Source organism: Paramacrobiotus metropolitanus, unplaced genomic scaffold, assembly GCF_019649055.1.
Source record: "Paramacrobiotus metropolitanus isolate TYO unplaced genomic scaffold, Prichtersi_v1.0 Parri_scaffold0000023, whole genome shotgun sequence".
Classification (NCBI taxonomy): Eukaryota; Metazoa; Tardigrada; class Eutardigrada; order Parachela; family Macrobiotidae; genus Paramacrobiotus; species Paramacrobiotus metropolitanus.
Genome location: NW_026570243.1, coordinates 908,102 through 924,464, shown reverse-complemented (window position 1 = coordinate 924,464; position 16,363 = coordinate 908,102). Strand labels below are relative to the sequence as shown.

Sequence of the window (16,363 nt, the reverse complement as noted above, 5' to 3'; positions counted from 1 at the left end):
GTGTAATAATTATCTAAAGTAAGTATGGGAGAACGTTCGGTGACGTCTACGCGCGCACATCAAAGATGCCGCCCACGCGCATCTGACATTGTGAGATACCGATCTTCACTCCGATCTTGAGCGCTGGCCTGCCTGTACGACAGCTGCGTTGGCGATAAAAGAATAATTTTTATTCGCTCTAAATTTCGTTTTACATAGGGCGCCGATACATTACAGTACTATTATTTTCATAATTTTTAAACTTAGAATTCTTTGAACATCAATTTTTCTGGATCGTAGAACCAGAAACAAAATTGCGCCGTTCAGTGCTCGAAAGATGCAGCTGACTTCACTTCAGCTCGCAGTCTCGCACTGAAACCGCGGATATGATCTGCCAACTGATAACCATGCGATGCAGCATATCCGCGATCCGAATTAGAAAAGATCCGTATCTCAGGTGCGCGATGAGCGGCATCTTTATTGTGCGCGCGTAGACGTCACCGAAAGTTCTTCCATACTTACTTTAGATGATTATTACACAAAAGTAGCAAAACTCACCGGAAAATAAAAAATTTATTAAAATTCTGCACATTTTATTCTATTAGGTAATGTACTTGTCATATTTTTGTGAATATGCGCTGATTTCTACTTAACTGGTGAGCTGTAAAAAAAGCTGTCAAGTGCAGGGTTACTCTACAGTACTGTAGTAGTTCATCGTATTACAATAAAATTTGCAAATCAGTAATTCCATAATAATTATCAATAATTACAATATTAAAACGATAATCTCTGTATAATAATCGCGTAAGCCTTATTCTTTGTTGAATCCGTCAGCTCGCCGCACGGATCCAAACTGCCATGACTATGCATTATTCTATAGCCCCTAATGTGTAGATTAGCCATCACAATGAGTTTTTCAAGGAAAAGATACCTTTGAGAGAAAGCTTTCAAAAACTTTCAAAGCTTTCAAAGTCTACGGGAAAAGTTAACCAGTAAGAACCCACCACTGCTAAACCGACAACCCCATCATTCTCAACAGCTAACACGCTTCTTTGACAGTTTCGCAGCAATCTGAGGGAACTTTACGTCCCATAACAGATAATGCCCCATCGTCCTAAGTTTGTATATTTCTCATCAAAATTAGTTTTGAGAAAGAAATACAACGAAAGAAGAAGACAAAAATCGCCGATGTTGGGGATGACGCTAGTACGTCACCATCTCCCGTGCATATGCACGTACACGTACGTCTTATCATTACCTGTTGCACCGCATTAACTGTGTTCAGCACTTGGCTCGATAGCCAAGACAGGTAAACGCAGTACACAGACGATCAGCATTACACTGTTGCGATAACACTGAGCTTGGAACTTCTGATCCGCTGGATGTTTTGTCAGACAACTTTAGTTGAGAAGTTATGATCGCACAACTCGGGAATGTCTTATGATTTACTGGTTTTGACTAATAAAAGCGTAGCGGAAGTTGGACGGTGTTTCTCTCGTAGATTTTCATAGAAAATCGTTCTTCTTCGTAGCCTGCTCCGTGGCATGGCTATTATGGTAGCAGAGTCCCAACTCCCAAGATCCGCCAAATCTGAGCATAATTTCATATTTTGAAGCAATATCTCATCTTCGTCGGAACTTGGCGTGGTGGACGCCAATTCTTTGAAGCAGTATTGTCGTGAAGCATTGCCCTTTTAATACTGGGATTAACTGACAGCACTATTTGGAGCCTAGTTGCAGAGTTTCGGTTTTCGTGGATTACAGAGCGATGAGACACGGTAACCCGAAACCCGTGCAGTCGGATTGTGGAGAGAGGTGTTGCGGTGAGACACGGTTCTCGAAACTCCATGCCGCAAGGATTGTGGAAATTTGAAGCAGTCAGTTGCCAGCAAAGCTGATTAACTGTTTTGAAAACTTTCACCTTGCAACTGCAGTTTTCCTTTTTCTTTTTGGTTTTCGCTTTGAAAATTAAGTGGAAGTAATGGACAGCAGCATTGTAAACAGCATTCATATCGCAGTATTCAGAGTCACAGCATTTTATCAAACTACATTCACAGCAGTTTCCTAAAGTTAGTAAACGCGCATAATTCAGCATTAAAATACAGTTTTTATAGACTGTATTTTAGCATTAGGAAGATCAGTTTTCCGCATTATTCTGACCTTTTTAAAGTCAGGATCTCTGAATTTCCGCATTCAACGATCAACGTCTGACCTAGACGTCGAACGACAGGGCCCACGCTCAAGCTCTGACTCTGACCGCTCAAGCTCTGACTCTGACTGCTTAAACTCTGACTCTGACCGATCAAACTCTGACTCTGACCACTCAAACTCTGACTCTGACTGTCCCAACCCAAGAAAATCCTAAGAAACCTAAGAGACATAAGGAAAACCTACGAAACCTATGAAACCTAAGAAAAACCTAAGAGACATAAGGAAAACCTAAGAAACCTAAGAAACCTATGAAACATATGAAGCCTAAAAAAGCCCCTAAGAAACCTATGAAACCTAAGAAACCTAAGAGACATAAGAAAAACCTAAGAAACCTAAAGAAAACCTAAGAAACCTAAGAAACCTAAAAAACCTAGGAAAAACCCTCAGACTCAGAGTCAGACTTTGAGTAGTCAGAATCAGAGTCAGAGTTTGAGTCTGCGCCGAACGGCAGAGCAGCATTTGTCTCTCGAACGTTAACCTGTTGCTGTGTGAACAGCCCAGGCCAACGTGACAGGTGAGCAGAGCGGACCGCAGCCCGACCTGGCCAACGTGAGTGATATGTACTCACCTAAGTCGGACTCTGGTGAGATACGCCATACCCTGCCCGAGCCTTGCCCGGGAAGCCGCGCATGGACTATGTTTCGCCACCAACCTCAAGAGTGGTCAGGAAGTACCCAAGCGGAGCTCATTCCCAACGGATGAAGATCTCCGGCAATGACAAAGAATAGGCGTACGTTAGGGCCGCTCCACAGGCGTTGTCCCACACGGGCACAACTTATGCCACTGGGAACAGCCTACCAGCTCATCGAGAAATGGCATGGTCCATGGCTATCGAAGTTCAAAGTGATGTTGTAGATCCAAATAGGCTATAAAGAGAGTGTCATCCTAAGGACTCATACGCCTAACGGCGACATCTTTTACACTTTCCCACCGGAAAGGTGCGAAACGGCCCCTCAAGGCTATTGGGAATGGCGCAACGCTATCCTGACGGTGCCCACCCCCTCGGCCTGACACGAGGCGAAATGGCCAACCAGCCCTTGGGACGATATCAGCTGGCAGCCTTGGCACACCACTTACAGCTGGTCGATGGAACACAGTATGTCTCCGGTCAGGGCCGCACCACGGGCTGGTACCCCATCGGAGAAGATGTGAGGCACGTCGTCAAGAAGATGCTCGAAGGTTGGTTCGAACAGACCGTTGATGCCCCAGAGGCCCAGCAGCGATACAGGATGCGACGTGACCAACCGGACCGTTATGGGCCTCGTCCCACCGCCGCCCTGGCTTCTACCAAGAAGATGCAGAATCGGAAGTACCATCAGTAACCTAGGCATAGAAGTTGCATAGGTTCTAGGGAGTAATCCCGAAATAATTCACCGGGCAAGAAAAGCCAAGTTAACAAATAACATGTAAAATTTCATGGGTACGTAAAATCATAGGGTGTAATTATCATAGGGACTTGATCTAGAAGTAGACTTCACTTTAGTTCGAGAAGCGAACTTTATTCTGCATGTCTTATTTCTGTTACCACAGAGAATGGGACTTACTCCACGGCAGAAGCATGACCCTGGTTGCGGGACTGCAAAACCAACAGTACGGACCAGTCGAACCGGAGGGACAACTCTCAACGAGAAGTTTCCCCTGTGCCTACCACTTGAGGCCCGGCTTCCGCAACGATAGCGAAATGGCGTACGCCTTCTACCAAGAAGTGGTTAGAGGAAACTTCGAAGCCTAGAGCTACATAACCACTCACGGACACCACCTGTTCTCATTACTGAGGGACAGCGAACAGATCGAAATCTTCGATCTTTACCTGGAACGTTGCGGCGCCTTAGGACCAGGTTGGAGCAGCGGCGACAAGATGTTGCCTCCCCTCACTCAAACGGCACGAGAGCGGAAGGCACAGCGTGACCATGAACGCAACGGTCGACCCCGTAACACGGGTGTCGACCAGTACAGGGCGCTGCCTATCGGCTGCCCCGAAAATCTTTGGACAGCAGTCGCACCAGCAGCCACAGTCGCGATCTTAGCCCCACGGGTTTCAGACACGCATTACATATGATCAGCTAATGAGCAACTTTAACAAAACCGTCGTCGACCAAGTGGTCAAGCAACGGAAGGAAGAAGGCGGCCTGCTGGATGCCCTAAAAAGACCAATATGAACCGACGCGTACTCAACAGTAAGCGCCACCGGCACCGCCATCGCGCCCGCCAGAAACTTACGCCCCTACATTGACAATCGACACCAGGACCAGACTGGCAGCCAGAATCGCGGGCATCCTCAGGAGCGATCGCACCATACGCGGATCTCACCCTGTAAGCGGAACGAGGAAGACTCGAGCCTGGTTGTCCAACGCACCAATAAGAGGCCTGAACGGAATGTCACCATGGAAATGGATACCGATCCACCGTCATCGGACCCACCGGTCCGACGTGACACAAGCACCAGGGCGACAGACTTCGACGCATATGAATACGCCCCCAACCAGGGCATAAATATCCAGCCATGTCCTCATCGATTACATCATGGGGGCCATCCCACATCCAAGAGATCGATGGGCCCAGATTGACGTCATTATTCAGGACCCGCAGAACTTTGTCTGGTGGTCCGGACTCAAACGGGAGTTTCAGCGGAAGGGCTGGCCGGATAGATGCCGGAGTCTAAAAGCAGCGCTAGCCGCTTTTTCTCTGTTGAACAGCGCTTCCCCCTTCGGCACTCATAACGGAAAATTGTTTTTTTAACGCAACAAATTTTTTTACATACATGAGAGCGGCATATTCTGATAGAGGAGACTTTATTCTTACAATGAGTTATAAAGCCCATAATGAATTTCCACTGGGAGCCGTTTTGAACCTTAACCGCAGTCTTAACCCGAGTGCACACATTAGTTGTACCCAAAGTATTGTAGAAACCCGAATGCTGATGTTAGTTTTAACCATTGTCTAAATCCAAGTGCTCATGGTAGTGTTGTCGAGAGGCATAGACAAGTGGAAGTAATAATTCACAGATACTTTAGAATTGCTTATAAGCATGTTTTGGTAGGAGGAAAACGATCCCTGACTTTTTATTTCGAACAAAATCAGTTTTGCAATGATATTCCGTTGCGAGGTTTGAAAGTGTAACGTACAGAAAATTTGCTAAAAGCAAATTCATTTTTAAGGTGGCCCAAATAAAATTTCGCATGGACGAAAGGAATTCCGTAAGCTGATCCAGGCATAAAGGGTATCTTTTAAAATTCACACAGTATTTCATACTGCTAATGTAGTTAACTTAGAACACTTCTCGGTTATCAAATGAATGAAGAAGAGAATTAACAATGTCAATCTGTATCGTAAATTCGTATTCATATAAAAATTTTAATATAGTAACAGAAAACTGAAACAGTAATCTGTTATCATGACCGATATGTTCTGCGCTTTGCTTTTTACGCCCTCCTTTTGAAAAAACCAAAATTTTTGATATAATTTTCGTGCTTGGACTTGCGCTTAGGCACTGAAAAGCGGCAACATCCAATGGATTTGGTGTTAGATTGGATATTTAAGCGCTGTCACGGAGCAAGACGCTAAGTGCGTAACATGAATCGAATTGTGTGAATAACACGCATCCCAACCCTCCAGCAGGATTCGATCAGTCGTGATGATCTCGTCATATCTTCGAGGGAGCATCTTAGAGGCTGTTTATCGAACCTGACTACTTGCTACTTGCTACCAATTTCGCAGGCCTTGGTCTCTTGTAGCCACTTTGGTAGCAAGTAGTTCCACAAAACGAGTTTATGCTGGTTGACTACTGCTACGTAGCTCGCTACGTAGCACCTGAGAGAGACTTCGTGGAGGTGGTCAGGCTATAGACGTCTCGTACCGCCTTGCGGAGGATCGCCCAGTGATACGTATTTTGTATGTACTTGCCAGTGTATGCAGCCATATTGCAGGTATATTCAGCAGTGGATGTACGAGTGCTTACCGAGTGCACACGTACATCCGGTTCAGAGCCAGCGTATCAGTGATATGCAGATGATCAACGGATCATTTGCACAGCTCGCAGTGTGTTTTATGTCAGCTTGTCAGCCACATCCCTGTGTCATAGTATGAGCTTTGTTATAGTGATCTTTGGTGATTTTGGGTATTGGGAAGAGTAAAGAGGATTTTTACGTCTTCCCGTGTGTTTTCCTTCGTATTTCCGGTAGATATAGCAGCAGGCACCTCACGTAGATCTAGGCCTGCATTGCACACCGACTATGTAGCGCAAGTGCCTGCATAAACAAACGATACTACTGGAAGTCAGTGCTAGATTGCTTGGCCATAAGGACAATGGTTACGCCATGTGGTAACCTCTTGAGGTTGCTAATCCATATATCAACCTGGCAGGTAATGCGGAAAAATAGGGGAACCAAAACACAAAGCACATGAAGGCTCAATGTGGCCATTATCATAACGGTACAGTGAATGATTTGCTAGTGTACAGCACAGCGTAATGAATGCTAATGAACGGCACATCGAGCCGTGAAGAGGAAAAGCCTAATGCGTCACTGGGCAGATCCAACACGAGCGATGGCGAACGCTGATTGGCCGAGACGTAAAGCCGTAGGTGTGGCTAGGCGGAGTCGAGGCCAGTGATTCGGCGTGAGCTATGCGAGTGCGTGCGTACGGGAGTGAGTGCGATCATATGCACCACTGCACCGTGCACCGGAAGTGGGACTGTCGCTGCCTGCCATACTCGTAGGCTGCCATAGCGACTGGCCCAACGTGCCTCTGGGCGGGAGTCCGAGCCCCTGCGAAGGACCGGCCCCCTACCGTCCCAGTGCCCGCTCCGCACACGACCCTATTGGGGTCGGTGGCATCGCCTCGGGGTGTCCGGTGTGGGTCTCTCCGGCACCGCGTTCTCCTCCGGACCCGTCGTGGCGGAACAACTCACGGCAGAAATCCGAAGGTCGGTCGGTGTTGTAGTTGGACCGGTGTAGGCTTCTGTTGATGGTGTCCGTAACGGCAAAAAAGTAAAAAATAGTGTTATCTCTCTCTCTCTCTCGTTAAAGTAAGAAAACATCACAATTCCTGGTGAGCAGGTTAATAAAAGAGATCTGCTACAGATCTAAAGAAAATGAGAACATCATTTCGAGTTAAAACAATAAACAAATTTTTGGTCCGGGACTTTAGTCCGGGTGCTTATTCCGACTAGAGCTAATCCGCACACGAGGGCTCCAGTCCACTGGATGTCCGGTCATCCGGGTTCGAGGCATCAGTTCCCGAGATACCCGATGGTACCGGTTCACTTCACCGAGGTCGGGTAAGAAAGGGGCGCGAAACTCACTTCCGACCGAATGACTTCGGGGTGAGACATGGATCTCCATAAGCCGGGTGAGAAACGGGCATGAAACTCATATTCCGACCGGGTATCCTCCGGTTAAAGTTGAATGGAGCCTCCGTTACCCGGGTTCATGGAGTCGGTGAATGGAGAGGCACCGTCGCGATCCGCGAAAGCCATGAGGCATCCTCTCTAGGTTAGGAATAAGACCTATTGGGTCTTCCGATGGGGAATGTTCCGGTATAAAGTACCGGAATTCCAGGATTTCGTCCGGACAAAACCCGTAATTTCGCGTCTCGTCGCCTATTTGGGCAACTTGGACCGGTTATGTCGGGCTTCAAGGGTCCAAACCGAGGGTAGCCTCGGTATCCGGGGTTCATCCTTGGTGGAAAAGTTAAAGTCCAATTGCAGCCTCCGTTTCAGAGTTAAAGGTCGATGGAAGTTTCAGCTGCTATGGCAGAATCGTGGTTACTGGGTATGTTGAGGGTTCGGTCCGGGCAAAAACCCCGTAATTGTCAGCTGTCGCCTATTGGCCAACATTAGAAGGGTTGATGCCGGACTCTGACGTCAAATCCAGGGTCCAAAGGGTCGAATCCTAAGGTAGCCCCGGTTGCTGGATTAAAGTCCAGTGGCAGCCTCGGCTAGCGATTCCAAGTCCGAAGGCAAGCCAAGCCAAGCCATAGTTGACGGCAAGCCAAGCCGATCTGATGGGAGATCCATCCGGGCGGAATCCTCTAAGTTGCCCTCTTGCTCCTATTGGGCGTTGAGGATAGGATTGCCGCCGGGATGTTAGGCTTCTGGGCGGGATCCGAGCCCTGTTGGCCTCGGGTGTTCCGAGTTGTCAACGGAAAGATGGGTCTCTAAGCCATGGGAGTCCAATTCCGGTCCCTGCTGGTTTGGTCGGGGGTTCCTATTGGGAACCGACCAAAACTGGCCCAACATGCTCTGGTGGGAGTCCGAGCTCGATGCCGGGGATCTTCACCGGGCGACTAGCAAAAATCATGCAAGAAGAGGCTTCCCTGCGGCTATATTAGACCTAATTGGGTCTTAGCCGCTGGGTAGGCACTCTGAGGTTGTAAAGACGGGGTCCGTTCTGGTCCGTCCCTCGGCCGATCCCGTGCTTCTACTTAGGCAGAAACACCCGGGATGCCGGTATCGAAGCGTCCTGTCTTGGTCATCGGGAAACACGTCCGTTCTGGCCGGTTCACACCGTGGGATTCTCCGCGGGAGGTCCATTTTGGATCCTATCCGGGCAATCCAGCAAGTTCAGCTGGTATCCGTGGTCTCCTCCTTCCGGGGACCACCATCCGATTCGCGGTGAACGGTCATGGTGGGCACCGATACCGGGACTCCTATCTCCTGGATTGGGGCAACGGTACCGGTGCGCCCTACTGTCTCAATCCATCGTTCTGAGGTGGAATAGGAGCCTATTGGGCTTCTTCCGTTTCTTTTACTCCGGAATTTCTCGTCGAGGTGGCCCGCAAGCAATACGTTGTGGAGTTTTTACACCGAACCACTGGCGTGCCACTTTACGTTCGATCCATTCCAGGGTTTACTGGAAGATGGTTCATCGGCGTGATAAAGGCCTATTGGGCCTACCTGCCGTAGTTATTGGCGTCTTTCCATGGCTTCCGTCGAGCATGCAGTCATGCCGGACACGCGTATCATTACTCGATCTTCTTCGAGGTCGGGCAAGGATACGAGCGTTCCCTAATGTCCTAGCACGTTCCGTGAGGTGACCAAGGTCCGGTTCGCGGGTGAATGGTCATGCCGGTCATCAGTACCATGAGTCCGATCCTCTGGATCGGAGCAATGGTACCGATGTGCCCTAATGTCCCGATCCATCCGTTCCGAAGGGAGTTCTCCGGGCTGGAGGCCTAATGGGCCTCTACTGGTGCCTTTGTCCGTACAGGTAGAGATCGTGGTTTTACCGCGGGCTGCTAAGCTGTGCTAGAGGCCTATTGCGCTTCTGCAAGCAGCGTCGAGGTAGAGATCGTGGTTAGCGCGATCTGCGTGATGGTCGTATTCCAAGGTCCGGAGTCCTTCTGCCGGAGGGACGAGCCATTGGAGCGGAGCGGGTTACCCTCCTCCACAATGGTTCGTCGCTTTTCGTACGAGGGATCCCGGGTGGAGTCAACGTCATTCAATACCCAGTGGTTATAATGGGGATAGTGAATGGACGACACAAGTGGGCCAGCTTCAATTATTTTATTCCCAAGCCGTATGGCTGTCCTTTTGTTTAGCAGATTCAGAAAGTTTGCTCTTTCAGAGTACTGGAATTTTAAAATCGGATCACAGGTTTTTGAGTTATTTGCGTTGTAAACCGATGACGAAAGCATAAGCCACGCCACGCGATTATTACACTACAGCAAAATGGCTTTTAATGTTACATGTGCGGCTGCAGCACTTCTTTATCACAGGACGCCTCTGCACGCGTATTGCGGTGAATGCAGTGATTTTACTGTACTGCATAGGTGCTGAGGCGTGATGCGATAAAGAAGAGCTGCAGCCGCACATGTGTGACGGTTACAAAAGTCATTTTGCTGTAGTGCAGTGGCTCGCGTGGCGTGGCTTGAGTGCTTTCGTCATCGGTTTTTTACAACGCAAATAACTCGAAAACGGGTGATCCGATTTCAAAAATTCCAAGTACTCTGCAAAGGACAAACTTTCCTGAATCTGCTAAAACAAAAAGTTGACAGCCATATGGCTCGGGAAAAAAATAACTGAAGCTGGCCCAGTTAGATGTATGTCGCCCATTCACTTATCATAGTGGCCCACTTAAGTGTCTTTACGAGTAGGGCCTATTGGGCCCATCGCTGGTTTAAAGTACAGCCAGCTAATGTTCCAAGTCCCGGGTTGTCCATGGGTGCATTGGCAAAGATGCGGTCAAACGCGGCAATGACGTGTTTGACCGTATGTTAGCGGAATCCTCTTTGGTTCAAGGTCCGGGGATTAAGTCGTGTGGATCGAGTGGTCAGGAAAAGTCGCTTCCAGGCCAGCGCGGTCCACATTCGGTCGGTGGGCAGAGCCTATTGGGCTCTAACGGTTCAAGTTACGGAACCGCTATTCCACCGGGGTCCTTCTGCAGGAGGGGCCTGAACAAGAACAAGTGTGTTGTGCGCAGTTGTGCTTGTCCAGCCGCTATTCGTGCGACGAATCCCTGTGAAGCTGGTTTCTCGCCTGGGCTTCATCGGTATAGGAGTTATGGCTTCCTAGGCCGCAGAAGTCCGGGCTGGGTTGAGTGACTGAGAGCCTATTGGGCTCCGAAGTCCGAGTTATGGGAATGATTTGCCGGGATATTTCTGCCGGAGTGGTCTAAACAGGGGGACTCGGCAAGTTATGCCCCTGGTTAACCACCTTTCGTGTGATTCGTCCCGTTGACGTAGCAGATTCGTGGTTTATGACGCGATCTGCGATGGTTCGGCTCCTCCTGTCCGGGGTCCGACATCGGGGTGTCCCTATTGGGGACAGCTCCCTTAGTCAACGACAAATCCGTGGTTGGTATCACGGTCTGTGGCATTTCTATGGTTTATCCTCCACAGGTTCTGCAGAAGCGATCGACGGTGGCGGAGTCGTTGATTCGACTGAGGCCAACTAAACCGTCACGCATCTAGGCTCCGTCAGTGACGTTGCATACCCTCGCTTATTGGCTCGGTTAGCCTCCTGTCATTGTCGCCGGCGACCGGAACATTCTGTCCGGTTCGTCCAGGGGAAGCCAGGGGGAACATCCGGTACGGTTCGATTGGGTTGAACTCGTACTTATCGGGTTCATCCGAGGGATCCATCCGAGGGTCTCGGGCTCTTCTGCCGTAGTGGTTTGTCCGCCCAATATAGCCGGTCGTGCTGTTTTGCACGGATAAACCTCCTTTCGTACGAAGGATCCTTTGGACCCCCGTGGTTTAGGAGGCTTCTCTTCGAAAGCTACGGTAGGCCCTTTCCATTCAGTGGTCACGCTGAACCGTCTAAGCAACTTGCTTGCCGAGTCCAGTCCAACGGGGCCGAGGGTTTTACTCGAGTTATCCCTCGCAGACGACGAGGTCTCAGTTCTGCCCGGATCGTCCACGGGGATCAGGTTCCTTTTAGTATTTGGCGGCCTGTTGGGCACCTATCCCGGAACCTATTGGGTTCTCAGGAAAGGTATCAATGCCGGGAAACACCGATGTGGATCCCATTCCAAGGTCCACATCAGTGTTTCCATTCCGACCACTCTTCATGCCGTCCAATTCTGGAGGGTGATGCCTGCCTATGTCACTTTAGGATGTATGTCTACCCGAAGTGGCATAAACCAGAGTCCAAGGTTCAAAGGTACGTATCGGGTTATCCCCGGTAGGCGGTGAGGTAAAAGTTCTGCCCGGCCGTCTACCCGAGGATAAGGCTTCGAACATCCGAAGCGGACTTTTAAGCGCTTTCCTCGGAACCTATTGGGTTCACAAGGTAGCTATCCGACGTTTCGCGGGTTAAGGTCCGGCAAGGTCCACTTCTTTGGACTCTATTTCTCGGACCGATGCATTTAAGGTAATATGTCTTCCTGAAATGCCGCGGCCTTCCCTTCGGGGGTTTCTCTGGTATTTCCGTTCCTCAGATGTAGATGATATTGCTCCCCGCGTCTAGGGGGCAGAACTTAGAATTTCATTCACAGGTGGAGGGCTACTGGGCCTCTACTCCGGAGCTCCAAGGGTCCGGTTAGATATTGAACAATGTGTACGTTCAAAGGCTTGATCATGGTTGAGGCTGCGGTCTGCAGGGTGATCAGGTAACAGATCGTGGTTGCCGGCGATCTGCGGGGATCTACTGCTGTATCCCTTAATGAGGGTCCAGCTAGTAGCAGAATCGTGGTTATAGACCACAGTCTGCGGTTCCCTCGCTGAGATCTCCACGGACAGCCGTGCTTGTGGCTGACTCTGACTTTCTTCGGTAGCAGAAGTGGTTCGATGTCGCGGTCTGCGGTAATGGTAGCAGATCATGGTTGAAGACACGATCTGTGATGTACGTAGCAGATGTGGTTAGGCACACGATCTTTGGCACTTAAAGGATTAATGCCGGAGGATCCGAGCCTTCTGACGGATTCTGTCCGGGGAAAACCGGGGATGACGTACCGGTACGGTGCCACCTCTGAAATTCTGACAGGTGCACCCGTGGTTGCCGAGTCGGTCCGGGGAATCCATTCTTTAAGGTTCATTTGGACATAGTATAAAGATGTATTAACCCACCGTATCCCTTATTGAGGGTCCGGTTAGGTAGCAGAACGTGGTTAACGCGATCTGCGAAAGTTCTCCTTCGGGTTATCCGGGTAAAACTTCGTCTAAGTCTCTATTGGAGACGTCGTCATGTCCATTTGACCGGTCCTAACGGTAAGCCTCACCCTATTGGGGTCCAGCTACCGGTCTTTCTCATTCTAAGTCGCCGACGACCGGGGCTCCACCACCAAAATGGGATCCTTCCGAGTCGTCATCTTTGTCTGGGCCGCGTTGTTCCGGTTGGTTCGAGGACGTGGCTTCCTGGGTACAGGTTGACTGGGTGTCTGAAGCCTCCTGATCCGGCTTTCCGGCCTTTACACGGCGTGCTTCTCGACGCCGGCGGTTTCTGCTGGATGATGATGAGCCGGGCCACATGTCATACCGGTAGTATGACTTGCATTCAGGCATCGGTGGCGAAGTGAACCCAGGTGGTAGGTGGCGGTTACATCGGCACCATTCTGAGAGGGTCGAGGCCTCGTCGTTGTCCAGTTTCTCGTCAGGGTAATATTGGTACTCCTTCTTCCATCGTTCTGCCGTCATCAGGAAGTCCCGAAGCCACAATCAAACTACCGCGTCCTGCATCGGCGTGCTGAGCCGGGCTACAGTGGTTCGCAGCGTGGGTGGAATGTTGTTATTCCGGTACGCGCAGTACAGGGTGTAATGGCTGTGATGGTGGCCTAGCCAGGCTGCGAAAATCAGTCGCTAAGCCGTCAGGAAGGCCATCGGGGCTTCTCCTTGAGCCTGCGGTTCGATGGCTCCAAGGTACTCGGGGATGTCCCGGGATGCTCTGGCAGCCGTGACTACCATGGCTGCTTGGGACCAATACTTGGGACCTTGAGTTGGCTCAACTGGGACCAATCGGGTCGATCCAATGATATGACCAAGATAGCCGGGTCGGTGGCGCTAGGCAGGCCGTTGTTCCGGAAGTGCGGGAAGCCAATGCCATACGCAAGTCGGTCAATCATCTGAAAATCTTCTGACCCCTGACGGTGTTCGAACATCTGCTGGTAACCGGAGTTGTTGAGGAACTGTCGTAACCCGTGCATCATGTTCCAGACTTGAGTCCGACGATCCTCCCGGTACCGCATGGTGGCCATGACGTAATCCGTCCGTTCCGTCGGGTGTGGGGTTTCCACCGCAATGCCCTGTCGGCGTGCATGGTCATACCGAGAGTCATGCTGGCCTGGCACTTCCACTTCAAGTATCGGGTACTGGGGCACCGGTAACTCATCCGGGGCCATCACTTGTGGATCCGGCCTCGGAGCTGGTGTAGGGTGTCAAGTCACGGGCTGTGTGAAGTTCCAACGAGACTTAGTGTTAGAGTCCACCACCAATCCTCCGTTATCCTCCGATCCGGATCGTTTGCCGGGGGAAGGCCGGGTTCGATCCTTCGAAGCTCGGTCAGCCGGGGCTCGGTCAGTAGTGGACCTATTCTGGCTCTCCAATTTCCGGCGTAAGTCACTGTTCAGTCTGTGACGTAGGTCGCCGGGGGCCAAGTCCGCTACACTCTGGCTTCTTCTGTTGGACGGGGTGGACCCTGTTGGGGTCACTGCCACCGTTCTTGGTTGGTCAGCCGAGCGAACTACCGATTGAGCAGGGGGTTGAGGTAAGCCACTCACTTGCAGGGTTACCGGCTGCTGTTCCGGTTGAGCTTGCGGTATTGCCGCAGAGGCTTGCGGTTGCGGAGGGTTGATAATCTGGGCCATGTATTGTTGACCATCTGGTCCGATAAATGCCAAGGTCGCTCCTGGGAGAGGGTTCGGGTTTGCGGCGAACGCACCAGCCAATGCTGAAATATTTACGGTTCCATCCGCGTTCCAAAGGTTCGTCGGTCCGCTGAAGTGTGCCGCGGGCTCATCCGGGGACCTTTTGGGCTCCACTGTGAGCCTACCAGTCGGAGCAGCCGGGGGTGGGATGTTCTCCCGGTTCATCCGCTCCTCATGTTCTCGCTGTCTGCGGCGATTTGCCGTTCGACTGCCGCAAGTTCCCGTCGCTCTTCTTCACGCTCACTTTCTCGGCGTGCTTCACGGACCTGAACCAGCTTGAGATTCTCCGGGACCGGTAGGGTGTTACGCCACCCGGGTTCCTGTCGAACGCGACGGTGGCGCTGCATGTCCCACAAATGCAACAACTCTTGTGAGTGCAACTGGTCTAGGAGCCGGCTAGTGCTGACCAAATGGGTGTATGCGCTCAAGTTTCCAGTCACGCCTTGAAGGTAGAAGGCCACAGCCTGGTCCCGTCGGTGAGCCCTGTTGTCCTCGGCTTGTTTATCGAGGTTCCGTAGCAAGCAGTCCGCGCAAGGTAAGAGGGTCCGCGGTGAATCGTTGTTGGCCCGGCACGTCTGGCATTCCGGGTTGTAGGCTTCCATCCGAGGCTGTGGCTGAGGCTATGGTCAAACTTAAATTTTATTAAGTTATTTTTAAACCTTTTAGGTTTTACGTAAACCTATTGGGTTCTACGTTCTACGGTTAGACAAATACTACGGTCGGGTACGGTCGGTTCTCTTCCGTTCCAAGTTGTTTCCTTCCAGCCTGTTTGGCTAGAAAACATTCCCGTTGTAGAGGCTATCTATCCTCGCCTATTGGGCAAGGAGCCTCGGGTGACTTCACTTTCAAGTCACTTTCCGGGCTTCCTCCGGCACGTCGGCAGGGTTGATGAATTTCGCCCGTGCTAACCGTTTCTTGGACTCTTTGGCCCGGGCAGCCGGGTAAAGCCTTACTTGGGCTCTCCGAGCTGGACCGGGTCTTAGGCAAGTGTTGGCCGAAGTCTGTAGGTAAGTGGAAGACGGAGAAGCGCTGCGTGGGCGTCTTGTAGGCCTCACTCATTCCAAGGCTTTCTGCCGGCAGGCCTGTACCAGAACGTATTCCAGTTCGTCCGTAAGGTGGTACAGGTTGATCTGCTTTCTTCGGACTGGTCGATACAGATCATCTTCCAATTGAGGTCGGGCGGACATCCGGATAAATTCGAACCGACCAATTAGGTGGCTCAGGATCTCCCGGCGAGTTAATCCGTCCGGGTATCGATCCGTCCGCAAGCAGGCGATGATTGCATCTCGCCATCCAAGGTAAGTCCGGGGTGCTGGGTCTTGCTTCTCCCTCGGGAAGACCTAATATGGCCTTCCAGTATGGGTGTAGACTCGGAGGATGGCGCCTGTTTCGTAAGCCAACCGACAGTATTTCTTGACTCTGTCGAGGCTAAGGTCGAACCAGCTTCCGTCCTTATCGACGCGCCATTGCTTTAACAGTTGGTAAGCCAAGTCCGGGGTTGCGTACAGTGGGCCAGACCAAGATAGCGCCTTGAGTGCAGCATGTACGTGCACCCAACCTTCATCGGTGTCCGAGATCCGAGGCTTAAACTTCGGTTTAGCCGCTCGCATCGTCGCCGGTTGTTTCGGTCGAGGAACCCGTAATATGGGCTTCGCTGGGATCTCCCGTGGTAGAACTTGCGCTGTGTCTTGGTGCCACATCATAAGCAGTTGATCCCTCGGTGGGCTGGGTGTTCGTTCCCAAAGCTTTTGCTGGTTGAGCTGACCCGGGTTCTGTTGGTGGGAAGGGGCACTCTGGCCAGCATTCTCCCCATCCATCGGTTCATCCTGGTTTTCCGCCGGAGGATCCTCTGGTTGGTCCGGTTCCTCCAAGTTT

General features: G+C 50.9%; 1 protein-coding gene across 1 annotated transcript; it reads left to right on the top strand.

Annotated features, from left to right (window-relative positions):
• Positions 1-1,345: 1,345 nt before the first annotated feature.
• On the top strand, positions 1,346-4,979 carry LOC129587156 (uncharacterized). Its single transcript, XM_055480768.1, has 3 exons — positions 1,346-1,801; positions 2,686-3,498; positions 3,720-4,979. The coding sequence occupies exons 2-3, from the start codon at positions 3,158-3,160 to the stop codon at positions 3,919-3,921; spliced, it is 543 nt and encodes a 180-aa protein (XP_055336743.1). The 5' UTR covers positions 1,346-1,801; positions 2,686-3,157; the 3' UTR covers positions 3,922-4,979.
• The last annotated feature ends 11,384 nt before the right edge of the window (positions 4,980-16,363 follow it).

What these genes read in the sequence shown, in the direction of transcription:
- LOC129587156 (XM_055480768.1), top strand. Translation starts at nt 3,158, where the DNA reads ATGGCGCAACGCTATCCTGACGGTGCCCACCCCCTCGGCCTGACACGA. An exon ending in AAGAAGATGCAGAATCGGAA is followed by an intron (nt 3,499 to 3,719) that starts GTACCATCAGTA and finishes CTGTTACCACAG; the next exon opens with AGAATGGGACTTACTCCACG.